The sequence below is a fragment of the Oculina patagonica genome, chromosome 7, assembly GCF_052425735.1.
Source record: "Oculina patagonica isolate OP01 chromosome 7, crgOcupat, whole genome shotgun sequence".
NCBI lineage: Eukaryota > Metazoa > Cnidaria > Anthozoa > Scleractinia > Oculinidae > Oculina > Oculina patagonica.
Window position 1 is genome coordinate 3,066,131 of NC_135764.1, and position 19,210 is coordinate 3,085,340.

Genomic DNA, 19,210 nt, shown 5'->3' on the forward strand with positions numbered 1-19,210 from the left:
ATATATAGTTAGTGTTATTCTTAGGATAGCTAGTCTTCGTGTTGTTGATAATGCTGAATTTTAATTCCTCCACCATGCTTGCAAAATAGCCAACTTACGCCGTCTACCTCCCACCTGACCAGTTCTTAACCACGTTTTGTTCATTCAAATTTTCTGTTAGCATTTTTCTCTTTCTAAACATATAATTAATAGTATCATTTAGCAGATTTAGGTATAATTATTGTAAATTTTTATTAATACATTGAAGTCTCTATCCCTATCCTGGCATCTGCAGAATGATTCTTGATATATTGTCATGTGTAGAGGACAGGCGCATAGCTAGATGTACAGTTATACAAACTGCTTTTGTTTTCACACTGATCACATTTTTGATCACAAAAAATTATACAGGAAAAAGTGTTATACTGAGATGTGGAATATCTGAAGGCAAAATTATAAAAAAGCACTGAGAGAAAGGCAAAAGTTTTAGTAGCATGAAATGAAATCTCCATTCTGAGTTTTCAGACTAAATTATGATTTGATTTCACTCACAGTTGAATGTAGTTCATTCAGTTCATATTTTGTGTAAAACAATGTAATAATAAAGTAATAGTTGTTTTAAAAAGGTTAAAAGGCTATAATATGACTAATATGTACAAATAAAAACCAAACGTTTTCGACTTAAGGTGGCTCGACCCAGTTTTTTTCTAGCGATACCTAACAACTTTGAAACCCTGATACTTAAAGGGATTTGATGTCAATGACAAAACTAGTACATCACATGCATTGCACATAGACTGAACTTCAATATGATATAAATTTTTTGGCGATCAGAATAAATATCACGTGGCAATGACGTCACAGAGGGTTTTGCTCTGAAACGATTTTTAGGCGGTAACCGCATTTTCTCTCGAGATCCTCCACGCTACGTATACCTTAGGTGTTTGCCTTCATCTCAGGGGAGTTTCATCGAAATCTACAAGAGAAATTTTGAAATATCTTGGAATTTCTTTTTAGATGGTATAATTTATGCGTAAAATAAAGCCAAGACTTCATATAAAGAAATTTGCTTCTTTTCTATGTTTAATGAGAGGATTTAGCCCCCATTCCTTTTAGAAATGTCCCATGTACTACATCCAAACCTTTAGAAGAAAGTAGACTTGCGCGATTTCGAAATATATGAAATTATCTAAATCGGAGTAGAGCTCAATGTTTAGCTCTATTTAGCATTTTTACGGCTACTTTTGCAAAAAAGCGATTATTTCAAAAACTTGTCGATGAATTTTTTCCAAAATTTTTCAGGGTGAAAAATAATCAGTACACCACACAATCCCTAAATTTCATGCTCATTGAAAATGTCTAAGGTTGTCTAAACTAAACGCAAAATTGAGTAAACATTGAAGCGATGTCGAAGTTTGAGATAATTTTGTGCTCTGGGATTTCCTTTTGTTTCGAGTTAAGCACAACATCGAATTCCTGTGCACCACGCGTGAAATGACTACGCTTGGCTACCTTCCGAAAGCTTTCCGAAATCTTTCCAAAATATGGAACAATGGAAAAGAAATTGTCACACATTAGCTTTTCTTGTTGGGTCGACGTCTTGGCTGAGATAAAAGTTAAAAATGCCAAGAACAAGAAGATTAGGTTTTTTTCTCGTATTGAAGTGCTGGTTCTTCTTTCAGTTGAACTTAGAAATGCAACAAGTAAACAATCTTTTCTAATAAATACTGGACGCCAGATTCAGCTTGCTTATAATACGGGAAGTCTATTTTCTGTCCGTTTTACTTTTTTAAATGACTGAGGAGGCATAAAAAAAACCGGCTTTGAGTTTGGTGTTGTGTGACTGCTTTCTTCAGTTGGAAATGTATGCATTCATCCATTATTGTTTACTTGAACTCGATGAGAATATTACCATATTCCGAACCATTTCGGAAAGCTTTCGGAGGGTAGCCAAGCGTGGTCATTACACGCGTGGTGCACAGGAATTCGATGTTGTGTTTAAATCGAAACAATAGGAAATCCCAGAGCACAAAATAATTCAAAACTTCGACAACGCTTCAATGTTTACTCAATTTTGCTTTTAGTTTAGACAACCTTAGATATTTTCAATGAGCATGAAATTTAGGGATTGTGTGGTGTACTGATTATTTGTCACCCTGAAAAAATTTGGAAAAAATTCATCGACGGGTTTTTGAAATAACCGCTTTTTGCGAAAGTAGGCGGGAAATTTGTAAATAGAGGTAAACATTGAGCTTCACTATGATTCATATATTTCATATATTTCGAAATCGCGCAAGTCTTCTTTCTTCTAAAGGTTTGGATGTAGTATATGGGACATTTCTAAAAGGAATGGGGACTAAATCCTCTCATTAAACATAAAAAAGAAGCAAATTTCTTTATATGAAGTCTTGGCTTTATTTTACGCATAAATTATACCATCTAAAAAGAAATTCCAAGATATTTCAAAATTCCTCTTGTAGATTTCGATGAAACTCCACTGAGATGAAGGCAAACACCCAAGGTATACATAGCGTGGAGGATCTCGAGAGAAAATGCGGTTACCGCCTAAAAATCGATTCAGAGCAAAACCCTGTGTGACGTCATTGCCACGTGATATTCATTTTGATCGCCGAAAAATTTATATCATATTGAAGTTCAATCTATGTGTAATGCATGTGACGTAGTAGTTTTGTCATTGACATCAATCCCTTTAAGTATAAGGGTTTCAAAGTTGTTAGGTATCGCTAGAAAAAAACTGGGTCGAGCCACCTTAAAAGTCATCATCAGACTTTTACGTCGAAAACGTTTGGTTTTTATTTGTACACATTAGTCATAATTTATAGCCTTTTAACCTTTTTAAAAAATTTTATCATCTTAGCGAACATTATGTTGAAAGTAATAGTTATTATTTAATTTATGGATTCAGGAGTGTTATCAGTCTCAGCCTTCAGCTTTGCCTACCTCTTACCCAAGAAAACATTTTGGTTTAATTTAGCCTATAATATTAGCTTCTGGGCTATAATTTCAATAAAATTTAGATTGAAGTAATTTTACTAGATGTAAATTCTCTTACAAGTCTATTTATAAAAATGAAATTGAATTGGACTCACCCTTGATAATTCAGGTTAATATGATGGATAATCATTATTTTACATGTACCAGTAATTCCTTAAGGTACAGTACATGTATAATGTCCAGATTAAAAACAAAATGCACTGAATTAATGATAAGTAACATAACACTTGAAAATTATTCCTGACCAAATGCATTAAAAAGTGTCCTCAAAAGCCACAAGTTAAAATGATAAAAACCTTAAAATTTAAATTCTTCTCAAAGCAGACAGTTATATGATTCCCTTGTATATATAAAGGTCTGAAGGATAATTTAAGCAACATTTATGCAAAAAATAAACCAATGAAAATACTGAGCAATTCTGTCCAATATCCTTAATTAATTTGAAGAACTTAAAGTATCACTTTGAATGTTTCTGGAAAATTAATATGCTGCAGTAATGTGTGAGCTCTGAAATTAACAAACTTTTAAATTATTTAAAATCTGCAATATTTAACACTAAAAATTGCTGAGACATAATGTTTGAATCTAGAGTTTGATTACAAGTGATTCAAAAATCAACTGAATCTTAACTCACCCACTCTCGTCCAAATTTCTTGAGTGAAACTGAACTTCCATGTGAATCAAGCTCATAAAGAGGTGAGAATGAGTCCTTCATTCTCAAAACACAATGCTTAATACAACTTTATAAACAATTTTAAGCTACACCAGATCCAGACTGTTACATTTTCTGTCTCCTACGCATTCTACACCTTCAGAACTGTTTCTCTCACCAAAAACTGTTTTTTAACCAAGCAACAAGATTCACAGCAGTTCAAAATCATTATTGTTGATGTCTGCTGAAGCATGCAGAACACAAACTATTGACGTGAGTTAACTACTCAAGGGAGACCTTTCAAATTTGCATATCAAAGAGTTCAACTTTAATTTATTCAAAATGCTCTTGAGAATTTTCCAGAGATAAATGCTTCCCAGGATCAAAAAAAAAGAGAAAAAAATAGTAATAGATTTTCTTTAACTATATTTTGATTTATTAAAAATATAAGCCCTGAAATGTACATTATAGGTATAATTCTCATTTTTCCTTCAGTACTAAATTATAAAGTTAGTCTGTCACTTGAAACATCTGCTGTGAACATCTTTAAAAGCTAGGTTACTCATCCATAACACCAAAAAACAAATCAGAACAATAGCAGTCACAGCAATTAGTTCAAGATCAAAGGCAACTTGTTAAAAATATGTTTCCAGTATCTTTGAAGAAAGATAGATTGAAGTGATTCAGAATTATTCTGATTTGGTTCGGTTCCATAAATTATAATCCTTAAATTTCCAGTACAGATAAGCTCATACACCTGTAAATGTTAGCTGTTTTGTGAAATCATTCTTCGGATGAGGGTGTCAATGGGGTTAACTGCTTAGCGTATAAAGGACTTTTTTCGCTATCGTAAGCGTATAAATTACAAAATATTAACTGACAAGCGTATAAAAGCATGTGATTTTTAAGCGTATATGGAGCAAAGCCGACCAATAAAAGTCGTAATTGATAAAAAGAAATGAGGTTTTTTTTAGAATAACAAGATTATTGTGAAATAAAAAAGAAAGAAATGTTTCTTGTCAAGCTTGTAACCCCTTTGGACGGTACGGTTGAATTCCTAACCCACCTTGGGGACCTATTTCGTAACTTTGGAATTCATTTGCGAGATCAGACAGGTATGGATTCTTCCCTTGTGGATGCACAAACCTGTGTACAGGGTGTTACAAGGTTCCTCAAAAGATGTGTCTCAGATGTACAATTGCAGATTGGCTCAGAAAGTAACACCAATGGACCAGAGGGCACAGTAGCCAGCAAGACCATGAAATCTTGTGAGTTTACGTTAAACAGCATTGGCTGTCTTCTAAAACTATCAGAATTCATGAGTCCAGATGCTGCAAACATGATCAACCTACAGTTTCTGTTGACTTTGGTGGTAGAGAACCTTTACGCAACTACGAAAATGAAACACCCAGCACTTAGTTTGCTAGACTACTGCCAAGAGTTTGGAAAGGAAATGAGAGAATCTATCAAGCGACTAACAAACTGGTCTGTTAAATACTTCACCCACCGGAGATCCTACTATCCAGTTCCAGAGCTCACAATGGATCTGTCTGCTATTGCGAAATTAACTCCAATCCCAGTAGTGCCCATGGACACAGTGAACATTGCAAAGATGAGGGAATGGGCGAGTGAACATGGACAGTGTGTTCGACAGCTTACTGTTAGGCAGCAAACAACAAAATTTTCAGCTGGCACATTGCCCATGTCAGCATACGGGCTAAACCTACTACAAGGTCCTCTTGAAAGCAATGTAGAGGAAGTCACTGAAGGAGAGGAAGAGGAAGTTATCGAAGAGTATGACTCTGACACTGATTCCAGTTCATCATTGTCTCACTTGTCTGAGGATGATGAGGAGGAGGGTGATGCTCTGGTTCCTTTCATCTTGACAACTCGAAATGGACGACAAATTAGGGCAGTGGTTAGGCTGGATTTGTAAAAAAATATATATATTCTTCAAGCTGATTTGATGTACTGTTCAAGAACATTACAAGCTGGAAAAAGTGCGACAGCACTTGGGAACCACCATAAGACCCCATAAAAGTCTGCAGGACTCAAAATCATGCCAACTAACTGACTAAACGATTTTTTTGCTGCTTACTGACTAAGTAGCATTTTTTTTAGCTGTTTACTGACTAAGGACCATTTTTTTAGCTGCTTACTGACTATAGCTATACCCCATTGACACCCTCTTTGATCAGCTTAAATAATTGAATGGAGACTGAAACTCCCTGAGTTGAGTCACCGTGACTCAGTCTCCCTGAGACTGAGTCACCCTTAAAGTTTTCATTTTTTCCACAACCAATTCCTTGTTTTTGTGTGCTAGATCTCATTGTGCAGTTCCAGAAAATATCCATACCTACAGTGTACCCCATGGAAGCTCGTTGGAAATTCCTAGGGGGTGGGGGATCTCAAAAGCCAAAATTTTTAAAGGAAAGTATGGGGCTTAACTGGAAATTCCAGAGGAGAGGGGGGAGGGTTTAAATCAAAAACTTTCCAAGGGAGGGGTAGGGATATTTTCTGAAACAATTCAGAAGTTTGGTTTTAGTTAGTAATTCAACACTATGCAGCAGAAGAGCCACAAATGATGCTTTTCAGTAGTTGTCATAAATAAAATAATAAACAAAGCCATTCCTCATTTCTTTTTCTCAAAAAAGAGAACAAACAAATTTTAAGTTTAACAAATGTTTCTTCTGACTGTTTAACATTCTTATTATTATTAGCGACTGGTTCTTGCTATCTAAAAAAATAAATACTTTCTAAACCTTACAAGGTTTAGAAAGGGAATCATCAAATATGACCTTCACAGCAAACACGTAAAACAGTATTTAACTTTTTTTTTAAAACACTTTATACTGATGCTTTTATACTGTGTTTAAATAAAGTTTTGCCTATTGTGTATTGTCTACTGTCTAAAAATTGCTATAAAAATAAATATTAATGTGTGTGTAACTCATGTTTCATTTTCTATATGAATTTTGAGTGAGAAGGATATTCTTTCCACAGTGAAAAGGATAGAAAAGGGTTAACATTATTAAAACATTGACGGCTATTCTAAGTGGGCATGCACAAGGTAGTAAATTCCATACCAAGTTGCGTTGCCAGGTCGTTGAACTACATACTGTACATTGCTTACCTTTACAAAATTTCCTAGCAAAGAAGTGAAACATTTGGTCTGGGCTAGTTCATGACCAGCTCGTAAAAACAAACTTTCTTGAAGTGACATGTGTTGTGATATTTACATGTAGCTGATTTTAACAAAAGCTGTGCAGTCTTTTTCAGTTAATTTTAAATTTTTTAACAAATGTTACTTTCACGCAAGAGTATTGCAGAAATAACTACTCTCAACATTCTGCAAATAACTTCAAGTGTTGAGCACTGCACAAATTGTGCGATGTCATGAAAAAGTTGACATGCAAATTTCAAAACAGTGCTTTGCCGTCTTTGATCAGCCAATAAGCACTTGCTTAAAATTAATGTGGATATAGCAAAACAGCTGCAGCTTAAAAGATGTTCACAAGATGAATTTTTTTATGAACTTAACATTAAAATATATATAAATATATATTTCCAAAATTTCATTTTCGCCTTTTTGGTACAAGAAAATATTTTTATCTTGTAAATATGGGATCATACAAAGTCATGTACATTAAAATCTAACTTTTATTTTAATAACTTACCACACAGTATACATAGGTTAGATTTTTTATTTTAATGTTTTAAGTCAGCCTTGCAAGTTTTTTTTTAAGCTAAATGTAAATTTGTTTTTTAATTTAACTTTTATTAATTTCTTTTACATATGTCAAGTGGCATTAAGCTCCAGGAAATGGTGCTATATATTAGATTAGAGATTACTATTAATATTTACTTATTATTAAAAAACTATATTATTATTATTATTGTTATTATCATTATCATTATCATCATTAACACTATCATTATCACTGTTATTTTTATTGTCAATGTTATTATCATTATTATCATTATTATTATTATTATTATTATTATTATTATTATTATTATTATTATTATTATTATTATTAAGGACATACATGTATATATTTAATGATTATAATAACTTTATAATAATTATCAATTTTATTTACCGGTAAAAATTTGAATTTTTTTAACACACCGATATTAGAGTGAGTTCAACAAATCTACGAGCCGGCAAACCATGCAAGCCATTCAAGGCTGCATTTAACATAATGATTATGCTGCACTGACCGAGAAATCCAAATTTCAAAAATTTATATGCTATAAGTATAAATATATGGATGATAATTATAGTGTTGCCCTATAACCAAGAATGGAACTAACCGCAAGCAAACTGGAGCGGAACTAACTGCAAGCAAACCAAAGTGGAGCTGATGACAAGCAAACCAGAGTGGAACTTACCACAAGCAAGCAGAGGTGGTACTAACCCAAGAAAATTGAAGTTCATGAAGTTAACCGCAAGCAAACCAGGAAATCCAGCCCAACATTTCAACTTGACAGAATCCAACTAAAAAATATCCAACTCGAAAATCCATCTCGATTCCAAGACAAATATTGAAGAAAGAGGTTTGCAAAGCAAGGTAAGCTTACACTTTAATTACTAAATTAGCCATGGCTCGCACGGCTAACATTGCTCACACATCTTGCATGGTGGCTCGCAGATTATGCAGAACCTATAAGAGTTCTAATGTAACTAATGGATGTATTAATTACTAACAATAACTCATGACTATTTTTTTAAAACGAAATAAATTTAAATTTAATTTTATAAAAAGGGTATACCGGTATATACTGTGTCTTGAATAATTTAGATAAATTATTTCAAAGCGTATAAATGACAGAAATGTGATTAGTGAAATACTTACCGGTATTTTTTTTAATGTTAAAGAAGATGAAAACTTTCTACTGCCGCTTGTTGTTAGAAACTGAAAATGATCAGATTCGTCAATTTTACATCTGTATATTTAATTTCGTACAGTTAATGGACTCTAGTGCCATTCAAGAATGGAAACCTGCCGACTCACACACATGTATGAGTCTCACAGATGCAGATCCAAAAATTATATCAATCTCGCACATACAACTGTTTAGCCAATTTCTTATGCCAGAGTGACAAATTCAGATTTCTTTCCTCAAAAACCCATCAACTGTAAATTCAATTCAATTTCAGTGAAAAATAGAAGCTGTTACATGAGATAGTAATTATTTTATTTTTATATTTAATTTACTGGTTTTTACACTTATCATTTTCCATTTTATTGCCATTTCAAGCCATTTGTTAACAAAGTTTCATGTTATTTTAGATGTCTTTGCACTTCACAAAAATCTAAAAGGGACCACTAGTAGGGCTAAAACAATCTTTTAATTTAAAGACCAGTTGCTATAAGGAGATTATTTAAAATAATGCAGTGTGACTACAGCTCTTTAAAATGGGTTTATCTACATTGATTAAAACTTAGACAAAATAAGTGGGTACACATGGACCCGAAGCTCTGTTCATAATAATGAGGTAAAAAAAAACAAATTAGTCTTGCCCATCTCACAAAGTCCTGAATTTATCATAAATTTTCCAACCCTGCTTCAGTAGTTGTTAATTAACTTAACTTTACGTCAAAAAATAACTCTGTACCTCTAGCTGTTCAAATCCTGCTAGCGAGCCAGACAGCGACCCTTTAGACGAGCGGCGATTGGAGCTTTGGAGGATCAGCGCATCTGTGGGAAGTCCAGCTAAACTCACAGAACTGATCGATTGAATTTTATTACTGGGTTTTAAACCCAACATCTTCAGAATGAAGGTTTAAAATGAACTGATAAATAATGTTTTGATCTGCAAAATAAAATAATAAAAAAACACTGTCAGTAACACATGCAGTTCTTGAACTGCCTTGTACATGTACCTGAATTAAATACTTCTTTTCATGCAATACCTTATAGAATAATTTCAACTGAGTGTCGTAAATCTAAAACGAAAGTAATCACTCTGGCCAATCACAAAGGACACAGACAAACAGACTCAAAGTATTGCATGTAGCTGGCAAGAAGCACAGGAAAGGATGTGTGAGCAAGTCATGGAGTGATTTATGATTGTTTCTGGTTTTACTTCTGGTAAGAAATTTAAGTGGTGTGAGTGTTTTAAAGCAATAAAAGTGTAGTAATGCAAAACCAAAGCAAATGCAAAATGCTTTCAACACTACAGTGAAAACTGCTCTAAAACCTTACTGCCGTTTTAAATTTAGCGTTTTTATATAACACATACACTCAAACATTTACAATTAAGCTAATCTTACCAAAAAATACACTCTACATATTTCAGTTCTTATTAAATCTGTTGTTGTTTTGAATACAATTAATTACAAACATTGGAAAAGACTTTGCCTCTAAGTGAAAATCCCATAGAAAATAAAAGCTCTTAAAAGTGTTGGGAATATTATATCGATGTTGAGTTAGTCTATTGTTCATAGGAAAGTGGAACTTCAGCTAAAAGCATCAAGTCCTATTTGAGGAATAATAATTATTTTCTGAAACCAAAATTATAGCATTAACAAAAAAAAACATTTCTTTCCATAAATTATCTTAAGTTATGGATACAGAGTTTCAAATTATTGAGTTATCAATTTTCAGAACATATTTTATGAATGACAACATTTGCGAGTCCACAACTAAGCTAACCATGGCGAAAAACTTTGCAGGCAGTATTAGACATTAAAGATAACTCAAGGTTCTTTTAAGGATTCTTTTTCTTTTCTACATGTATATGGTGCAGTTTCAAAAATTAATCTTTCATTTAAAATTTTTCAAACCAGTTTGACTTTTATTTTTTATTGTCTCGTATTCATTATAATATCATAATCTGAAACAAAGGAAAATAAAAATCATCTGGTTTGAAAAATTTAAAGATCATAACAAGATCTTTGAAGATCTTTGGGAAGATTCTTCAAGAACAAGAAGATCTTTGGCAAAATCTTGTAAATAAAGATTTTTTCATTTTTCATTAACTAAAGTCCTATTAATCCTTGATGGATCTAGTTCTTAATGCAATGGAATATAATCACTTTCAATAGCTGGTGATCACAAACTGTGAGCAGTTGCTCTTTATTCCTCAAGCTGGTTGCTTCTCCTTTCCCGATTCACACGCTTGTCTTGCACCAAAGAAAAGGAAAGAGACTGCTCCCAGTCTATGGTGATCGAATCTTTGGTTTTTCTTTTTTGTGAATGACATGGCACAACATGCTGTGATTGTATAACATCATTATTCTTCTCTTTATACTGCTTATTTAATTTGGGCTTCCTTCTCTCTCAAGACTACTGACCCTCCATTATAAACTCTTCAAGTCCTTTTTGCTAAGATAGTAAGAGAGGTCGGGGAAGAGGTTTGCAGATTGGCAAAGTTTGCTTTAAACTGCACACAAATTGCAACCTTTTTGCAATAAATTGGGCTGATTCATGTCATAGATTTCGAAAATTTGGTAGGTTCATAGATGCCAAGTTGTTTGGTTGGTATGTTCCTTTAATTTTCTTTGGTGTTGGGAGGGTTTGTGGGCATTCCACCCCAGAAAAGTTTTAAAAATGTAAGTTGCAGAGAAGTAAGTTCCTTCATTATGGTTAAGCATTTGTTGTTTTTAAACCATCAAGAATGACTAATCTTGTTCCCAGATCTCCAACGACTATGGACTTGAAGATCTGGCTACGGGATAGAAGTTTGGTAGATGAGATCCAGCTATAACGGTGAGTATATCGACAATTGATAGGGTCGACTAGTGTTCATCTCTACCAAAGTACAGCTGAAAATATATCTCTTAATTTAAATTTATTAAGACTTTTTCCCCAAGTTGTAGTATTTTGAAAAAAGCTTGATATTTTGTCTCAATGGCGTGGTTGCGTGAGATTGGGTCAAAAAGCCCGAGTTTCATGCCAAAAAAGCGTGAGACTTGGCATGTATGTAGGTTGCCGAGCACCCAAAAATTTTGGCCTGGATTCTGGACTAGGCCTTACAGGAATTCACACTACACCCCATGAAGTTTAAATGTAGTGTGGAGATCTGGATTCAACCCAAATAAAGGAGAATCGACAAACTTAGACAAGAAACAGTACATGTAAGAATTGTATGACCACCAGCCAAACACACACACAAAAAAAACACTCCCTGGCATGTAGTTTTATGTGCACTAGTTGATTTACAAAAATGTAAGTTTCTTCTTGAAATTTGTTAAGTCTCTCCTCCTTGTAATACCCCCATCCCTTTCCTTTTCTGTATAGAAACAAATACATCAAAACAAACTATTATATCAATTTTGATCTTATAACGTTAAGAACTTGCATCTGCCTAATGAAAACAGTAAAGCACAAGAAAGCTCATGTCCTAAACCATACGCGTTAATCCGTATAAAATAAAATAAACGCGTATACCGGTAAAACTTCAATGACATAAGAAAATAACCCCCATATAGGTTACGTTTACTATAAAACAGTTGAACATCACCAAAAATTGATCATCGAGCGTTGAAAAACTGCTTCGGGTTTAAGATTAAATCTTCTAACATTAAGCAATTAAGCTAAGATTTAACTTTAATGTGGCATCAACACAATGCACAAGTTATGAACTGCACGACACAGGTGAAACGAGAATTGATCTGGAGGCGAATCTAGAACATTTAAGAACAAAAATCCTTATGCTTTCTTTTTCTTGAGTGTAATATATATTCCCATTTCTCTTTGTCTCGTTTAAACAAACTAGAACGTAGAAGCACTGGGCCTTCTCAATGTTTGCTATGATCAGATATGCGTTGTGCAGCGAACATAGAATCATTCAATTCGATCGAATATTCAAAGCATTATTCAAGAGTGTAAACAACATAGCCACCCTCGTTATATTATGATCTTACTCATTTTAAAAGATCAACTTACCTAAGATTCGTCATATTAGCAAAGGAACGTGCCCAAAATCTTCTCTAAACTAACAAATTCTTTGTTTTCGCTGTCTCGTCTATTTTCACGGTCCTTCGTCCGCCATTTTGAAAACTACAAATGACGTCACACGTTTTGCACTCGGTTGCTCTGACAACCCCGCGAAAGTTCATTGTGCTCTTTTCAAAATAAAGATAATTTTGTCTTCTGTGCCAAATATGATTGTCTTGCTTCAAGAATCATTATTAACAAGGTCAAATTATTCGATTCCTTTATTTAATGTTTGTTTTTCCTTTTAAGATATGGTAAAAGGAGTTTCTTGACGGGCAGAGTCATTATAATAAAATCATCTCCAGTATGACTTTTTTTCGCTTTATTGCAACTAGAAATCAAACTTTATAAAAGTCATTTTCCTTTTTATGAATACAACAAAATATGGTTTCAATTAGTGTGAATTAGAACTTTGATTTGACGCAGCTGCCCCGCTCATTTCAGTCGATCTTCGAAAGATATGTTCAGTTCCTGATCATTAGGTAGCGCTATAAAATGCCGGACAATTAATAAAAATAAATAATATAAATAACACCATGATCAGTCTCAGTTTGCGAAAAATTTGTTCGGTGATTACTGTTTTACAAAAGAAATGTTTATTCTACAACTCGACGGGTAATCGAGTAGACTTAAGCTAGTCACTCAAGAACTCGACCCGATTTGATTTATCAGAAAAACTATTTAACAATAACAGAGCAGGGGTCCTTTAAGTCTGAAATGACTACTTAGTACACAAGATAACCTCTTCTCAAACATTGTATATAAATTTTCGAAATTGGCAAAGCGGGGCAACTGTCTGTTTCGCAGAGAAATCTAAAAAATCTAAACCAAGCATAGTGTGTAATGAATTTAGTCGATCAACGTTCAGAGAGCTCCATTAGAGAAAAAAAACTTTTTACCAAGAGCCTTGAAAATGAAGTTCACAATCGTTATTTTGGTTTTTGTAGCATTCGGTTCAGCAGTTGGCGTGGACTCCGATTCAGCTAGCGAGTCTAGCGACAAAATAACGGGTAACATTTTGTTTTCAGCGTAACTTTCTTAACAACGATAACCTCGCTATTCGATTTTTGCAGTCGACTGCAAAGCAGATTTGTCTGCCATAATCTAAGAGTTGTGGCAAAACATTTTAAAAATTTTCACTGCACTGTTTTCCTTTTAGCTGGTAAGGGCCAGGTCGACAGCCCAACAAATGAATCGAGGAATAAAACGCGGCCGATGAAATCGAGAGATTTCTTCACGAAAACGATTATATATTTTTTAAATCAAATATAACGGTATTGTTTTGATAATAAGTTAATTTCATTCTATGTTTTTTTTCTTGAAGGCCACCGTTCACCCATCATCAGCGGTGATACCATTGCTCTGCGATCGGCGCACACTTCGGGCTCGAAGTGGCTCGAATGCACGAAAGCTTCATGCGGCTGGACAAACTGCCAAGGCACTGATATCGACTCCAAAGGATGGTCCTCCTGTGATAAGCGAATGATGTTTGTCATCAAGGGAAAGAAGGAAGGACGTCCTATCAAAAGTGGCGATACAGTGTCTCTTAGCTCCGTAAACTACGGTCCTCGTTATCGGCTGTTCTGTACTAACTCGACCAGTACGCCGTGCTGCATAAAATCGTAAGTGCATCCATTAATTCACTGAATCCACCCAGTAATAAGTGATAATCCCAAAATGATTTCTGGTAGCGACCACAACAAACAAAATAAGCAGTGAACGTTGTTAGCCTGGTTCAGGTATTGGTTTTAATTTTTTCTCACGAATAAATCAGATTCTAAGAATGAAACATAACGCTGGTTCAAATGGAAAAAGCGCAAAATCTTCTATCGATCCCCCGATAACATCGAGACAATTTTTTCCTTAGTTTAACCAATAACTAATAATGATTAGCTTGACTCCTTGCCAGTATGTTGAAATTTAAAGGATAAGTTTCAAGTAAGGTCTGTCGCTCTCTCTGTAGAACTACCAGCTCGATGAGGGGAGGCGATTCGCTGGCCTTTTCGAAAGCCACATTCCAAATCTTTTCCCGCGATGCAGTTGATGGTACTGATCAGGTGGAAAACGGTGATGTGGTTGGCTTCAAGTACCCGTACAGCTCTAACAGTGCCTGGCTGACTTACTTTGGCCACCACTTTTATCCTCGCAGATGCAGCAGCGAGAGTAAAAAACCATGCGCCGCTGAAACCAAACCCGCTGGCTTCGTGATCTTCAAGAAATTGTGAAGCTTTGAAGACCTGAAGTTCACAATTCCTCAACCAGATCTATCGGAACATAGACTGTAGATGTAGATTTTTTTTCGCGCTGAAGTTAAATGAGTAAAAGCTCACGTTAAGCATCGGGCAAATTCATTTGAGTTGCTGTCAAGGGTTTGCTTTGTTTTTATTTCAAATAAAAACCGTTGAGGAATTAAAGAGAATGCGTGGTGGTACTTGCTTGCCCTTCAGAAAGGCGCCCACTATTAATTTTCCTACTTTAGCCGTTTTTTTTTTTATTTCAGAGTTCCTCCCCCAATATTGTCTAAATTATGTACGCTACTACAAGTCGTCTCTTTCAGCAAAACAGACAGAAATACCTTCAGAAAAAGGACGGGAAGAAAAGGAAAAATGAAAAGAACCCCAGATAGTTTGCGGTTTACTGTAACTTCACAGATTATTTTGCTTTGGGTTCCGTTGAAGTAACACTCACAAAAAGTGTCAAAACGAAGTTTTTCTATCAAGAAGTAACTTGCGCATGCCCCTTATTCCATACACGAAGAAGCCTTAATTACGCTGCGAAATGCCCCGAAGGTCTGATTTAGGTTTAAGCCCGAAATCATTATTCGGAATCATTATCTAGACTATAAAGACTCTTATCTAAAAATGGCTAAATTTTTCCAAGAAAATGAGCTCGTAGCATCAAAAGTGCGAGAGAAAAAAGTAACGTTTATTTCTCAGAGTATGTGTTATTGAAGAAGACAAGGTGTCTTGCTGTACAATTTAGCATAATCAATTTCTGCCTTCATCAGTTCCGTATGGTTCCTCTATTTTAATCTTTATGAAAAAAGATTCCCTTCAGTGTTTCAGTTTTCCATTTTACTGTTCAAAAAATTTTAAAATAGAAACTTTGTCTCAGCGACAGAAACAAGATAAATAAAAATTGAAAGGAAGTAGTTCACTGAAACAACAAAACGACGCAACAAAACTCGTATGACCAACGAATAAAAGTACGTAAAGTCACTTTATTATCTTTGTACCAGAAATTTCGCTAGAAGACTAGAAAGTTGAATAACGGCTTTGAATAACTGATGGATGGATTGATTGATTGATTGATTGATTGATTGATTGATTGATTGATTGACTGATTGACTGACTGAAGGACTGATTGATACAACTGATGTCTATTTTCGCAACATAAAAGTGAACAGAGATTATATGCACTAGAGAACGAATGGCCGGAGAGCTTGTTTAGTCTTTTCAGTCATATCGGAATTGCGCTCTATGATAAATCGTACACCGTACGCAGTTTTACTGATAGATTCTTTATACTTCCGCATTTCATTCGAAATGATAGTTGAAAGGCCTTGGGGCACAGACGTTTTAAATGAAAAATGCTTTGTCTATAGAGATAATTTTATAAATATGGCGTTTTTTAAGGACACTGAGAAACACGTTTGCAGACTCTTCGAACATGTTTCACCTAAGAGGGTCAGACAAGTTCATCAGTCTAAACCAAAAATCATCTGTAGTGAAGTCAGTCGGGATTCGACATTCAACGTTCACGGAGCCTCATCGCGAGAAAAGAACCTTTAAGCAAGAGCTTTGAAAATGAAGTATACAGTGGTGGCTGTTTTGGTGTATTTCATAGCGTCATTCCTAGCGTTTGGCGTGGATTCGACCGTAAGCTCTACAGGGAGCGAGTTGAGCATCAGCGCTCCTATAGAGGAAGTCTGGGTCGCTTTATCTGGCGGTAAAAATTCCAATAACGATAAACCCGATATGGTTCAATTTCTAGAGACAAATCCGTTATAGAGAAGTAGAAAACCGTTTTCAAGACCTTCAATGATGCAATATGCGACGATAATAAGGCTCGATACGAAATCTAGTTCATTTGCAAATTAATTTTGCCGGTTTTTTTGCACCCTCAGGACAAAACGCTGATGCTTTTACATTGTGCTTTCAGTGAAAGAGCTAGAAACACGTTTGCACTAACTGTGTGTTTTCTGTTTTCTTTTTAAGGCAACCGATATCCCATCATCTACAGTGGTGACACCATTGCTCTGCGATGGGCCTACAGTTCTGGCAGCGCCAGTATGTACTGGCTGTACTGTTCAACAACGTGTGTCTGGTCTAACCGCGGAAGCACTATTATCACCTCCTCAGAATGGTCTTCCTGGCCAAGCTACATGATGTTCATCATCACTGCCTTCGGAAAGACAGACGGAGAGCCCATAGACAGTGGCGATATAGTGTCGCTCAGCTCCAAACAGTATGGGAGCAGTTATCGGCTGAGTTGTAGCTCCTCTTCCTCTACCAAGTGTTCAGTTTCATCGTAAGTACAAACTTTATAAGGTAGCTTTTGATCCCGAACGGTAAGCTACATGATAACGATTAATCCTTTCAGTAGAAATGCAGTTTAAGATTCAAACTGTATAACGCTTCTCAGTATCTATTAGAGTGTGAATGGCTGCTCAATTCAGGATTTCGTAATAAGAAGATCTTGGGTCATTTATCTTTTTTAGAACTACCAGCTCGATGACGGGAAGCAACTGGCTGTACTATTCATACGCCACTTTCCAGATGTACTCCGAGAACGCTGTTGATGATACCCCTGTGCAATACGGTGATGTGGTGGCCTTTAAATTCCCGTACAGTTCCAACAGCGCCTGGCTCGCTCAATCCAGCAATTACTTCTATCCTACTAGCTGCAGCAGCACCAGTAAGTCATCATGCGCAAATGAAAACACCAACACTGGCTTCCAGATCTTCAAGAAGTTGTCATAATTGGAGCTCTGAAGTCCTCAACCAGAGATTCAAGCATAAACTGTAGATGTAGATTTTTTTGCGCTTCGGTTAAAATGAGTGAAAGACTCAATTAAGCATAGGGAAATTCGTTTGCATTGTTGCAAAGGATATTTTGCTTTTATTTTCAATAAACGAGTTGAGGAATTAAATAATTGTGTGATGTTACTTGTGGATTAACTGGTAAAAAGAAACGCAATGCATAATGTGTGTACATAAACACAACTGCAATGATTTTCCAGTTTTATTTCATTGTTTTTTAGTTTAAATTGAAGAGAAAATTTGAGAAACGAAAATAATCGCAAAATAAGCTCCACCATTGCTGAAGGCCATAAAGATACACCATCAGTGACTTTACCCATTTTTTGTCAGCGAAATATACCAAATTATAAACGCTTTTATACTGATCAGGCGTTTGAATTCTAAGAGCTATAAAAAATAGCGTTGCACGGTGAATGATCCAGGTGAATTTTAAAGTAAATTTGCTGCTGATACTTTCAGTAATTAAAGAGAAACTACATGCAAAAAAAAGTGGAAAAGGACGTTAGAAAGTCAAGTGAAAGGAGACAGAGGGCTCTGGAGTTTATTTTCAATTCACTCGACTACGTTAGATTCGGGTGTGAACTATATAGTTCAATCTTAACAGCGCCCCGTTTTCTGTCTGAAATAGTCGAAAAAAACACGAACTGAAGATTACTTTCCAATTTGAAATCTGGCTTCAAATTTACAAAATTTTAGAGAATATTCACAAAGACTTGTTGGGGGGGGGGGGGCTGATGAGAAAATGGGCTGTGTGTGAAATTTTGAGGTGTCGAAAGGGGGGGAGTTCTGAAAAATACACTCCTGCCAAGGGGAGTAAAAACATTTACAACCATGGTCACAGGTGTGGGAAAAAAATTATTCACACACATTTTGCCCCTCCCTACCCCTAAACAATGTTGATAAGAAACATTCATCTGACACATGAGAGCGTCTTACCACTTGCCAACATTGAGAGGGGGAACGGGGGTACTGACACGTATTTAACAGTTACTACGGTGATAAATTCATGTTTTTAAGAGCGTTTCAACCAAAAATGTCCATGGTTGTAGCTATTGAACAGTGGATTCCAATGAGCTTTTGGCTACTCCAAAAATATCAAGAAATTGGCTAATTAAAATATCAAGAGATTTTCCGGCCACATCTGATGAATCTAAACAGTCTAAACAAACTATCTAGCTCTGCTACAGAAAAAACATTTATTGATTTACTGATTATTTGATTTCATAGAAAAAAATGATAGTGTCGGAAAATAGTATACTTGTGTCAGTGGACGTAACTAGAATGAATGAATAGAATCCAGGGCCAGCCGACAATTTCAAATAGCAAAAGAACAAGGCGGCGCCTACTGGCGGTGCCTAATGAACTATAGCTGAAGGTGAGCCGTGAACTGTTCAGTGTTATTTCAATTGCTTGTAACTTTAAAACCTCCGCGCTTTCTATTTTTGTCATTGGCCTGATGATGGTTGAAATTAAACAGAAATATTGCCTCCGAGTTGATCAAGCTTACTCTGGTGAATATCATCATGAAGTGGACGTAACTAGCTTATACACAAAAATACCTCAGGGATAAGGA

At 35.3% G+C, this 19,210-nt stretch overlaps 4 protein-coding genes across 4 annotated transcripts in view; 3 read left to right on the plus strand and 1 right to left on the minus strand.

Annotated features, from left to right (window-relative positions):
* Positions 1 to 12,670, minus strand: part of LOC144661062 (transient receptor potential cation channel subfamily M member-like 2) — a 55,779-nt gene extending 43,109 nt beyond the window's left edge. The window contains exons 1-3 of the mRNA XM_078521769.1: positions 12,545 to 12,670; positions 9,270 to 9,467; positions 8,506 to 8,565 (exon numbers count right to left, since the gene is read on the minus strand). Of these exons, the coding sequence (XP_078377895.1) occupies positions 8,506 to 8,565; positions 9,270 to 9,422 (213 nt within the window). The 5' untranslated portion in view covers positions 9,423 to 9,467; positions 12,545 to 12,670. The remainder of the gene's footprint in view (positions 1 to 8,505; positions 8,566 to 9,269; positions 9,468 to 12,544) is intronic.
* Positions 11,332 to 19,210, plus strand: part of LOC144660216 (uncharacterized) — a 44,934-nt gene continuing 37,055 nt past the window's right edge. Inside the window, exon 1 of the mRNA XM_078520819.1 lies at positions 11,332 to 11,365. Coding sequence (XP_078376945.1) covers positions 11,347 to 11,365 — 19 coding nt within the window. The 5' untranslated portion in view covers positions 11,332 to 11,346. The remainder of the gene's footprint in view (positions 11,366 to 19,210) is intronic.
* On the plus strand, positions 13,429 to 15,014 carry LOC144660219 (uncharacterized). The gene is made up of 3 exons (XM_078520821.1): positions 13,429 to 13,605; positions 13,920 to 14,217; positions 14,559 to 15,014. The coding sequence occupies exons 1-3, from the start codon at positions 13,509 to 13,511 to the stop codon at positions 14,818 to 14,820; spliced, it is 657 nt and encodes a 218-aa protein (XP_078376947.1). The 5' UTR covers positions 13,429 to 13,508; the 3' UTR covers positions 14,821 to 15,014.
* Positions 16,310 to 17,750, plus strand: LOC144660214 (uncharacterized). The gene is made up of 3 exons (XM_078520814.1): positions 16,310 to 16,543; positions 16,813 to 17,125; positions 17,316 to 17,750. The coding sequence occupies exons 1-3, from the start codon at positions 16,402 to 16,404 to the stop codon at positions 17,575 to 17,577; spliced, it is 717 nt and encodes a 238-aa protein (XP_078376940.1). The 5' UTR covers positions 16,310 to 16,401; the 3' UTR covers positions 17,578 to 17,750.

Excerpts from the sequence above, each read along its gene's own strand:
- LOC144660214 (XM_078520814.1), top strand. The coding sequence starts at position 16,402 with ATGAAGTATACAGTGGTGGCTGTTTTGGTGTATTTCATAGCGTCATTC. Across the intron at positions 16,544-16,812 it reads CTGGGTCGCTTTATCTGGCG|GCAACCGATATCCCATCATC; the intron begins GTAAAAATTCCA and ends TTTCTTTTTAAG. Across the intron at positions 17,126-17,315 it reads ACCAAGTGTTCAGTTTCATC|AACTACCAGCTCGATGACGG; the intron begins GTAAGTACAAAC and ends TATCTTTTTTAG.
- LOC144660219 (XM_078520821.1), top strand. The coding sequence starts at position 13,509 with ATGAAGTTCACAATCGTTATTTTGGTTTTTGTAGCATTCGGTTCAGCA. Across the intron at positions 13,606-13,919 it reads GTCTAGCGACAAAATAACGG|GCCACCGTTCACCCATCATC; the intron begins GTAACATTTTGT and ends TTTTTCTTGAAG. Across the intron at positions 14,218-14,558 it reads ACGCCGTGCTGCATAAAATC|AACTACCAGCTCGATGAGGG; the intron begins GTAAGTGCATCC and ends CTCTCTCTGTAG.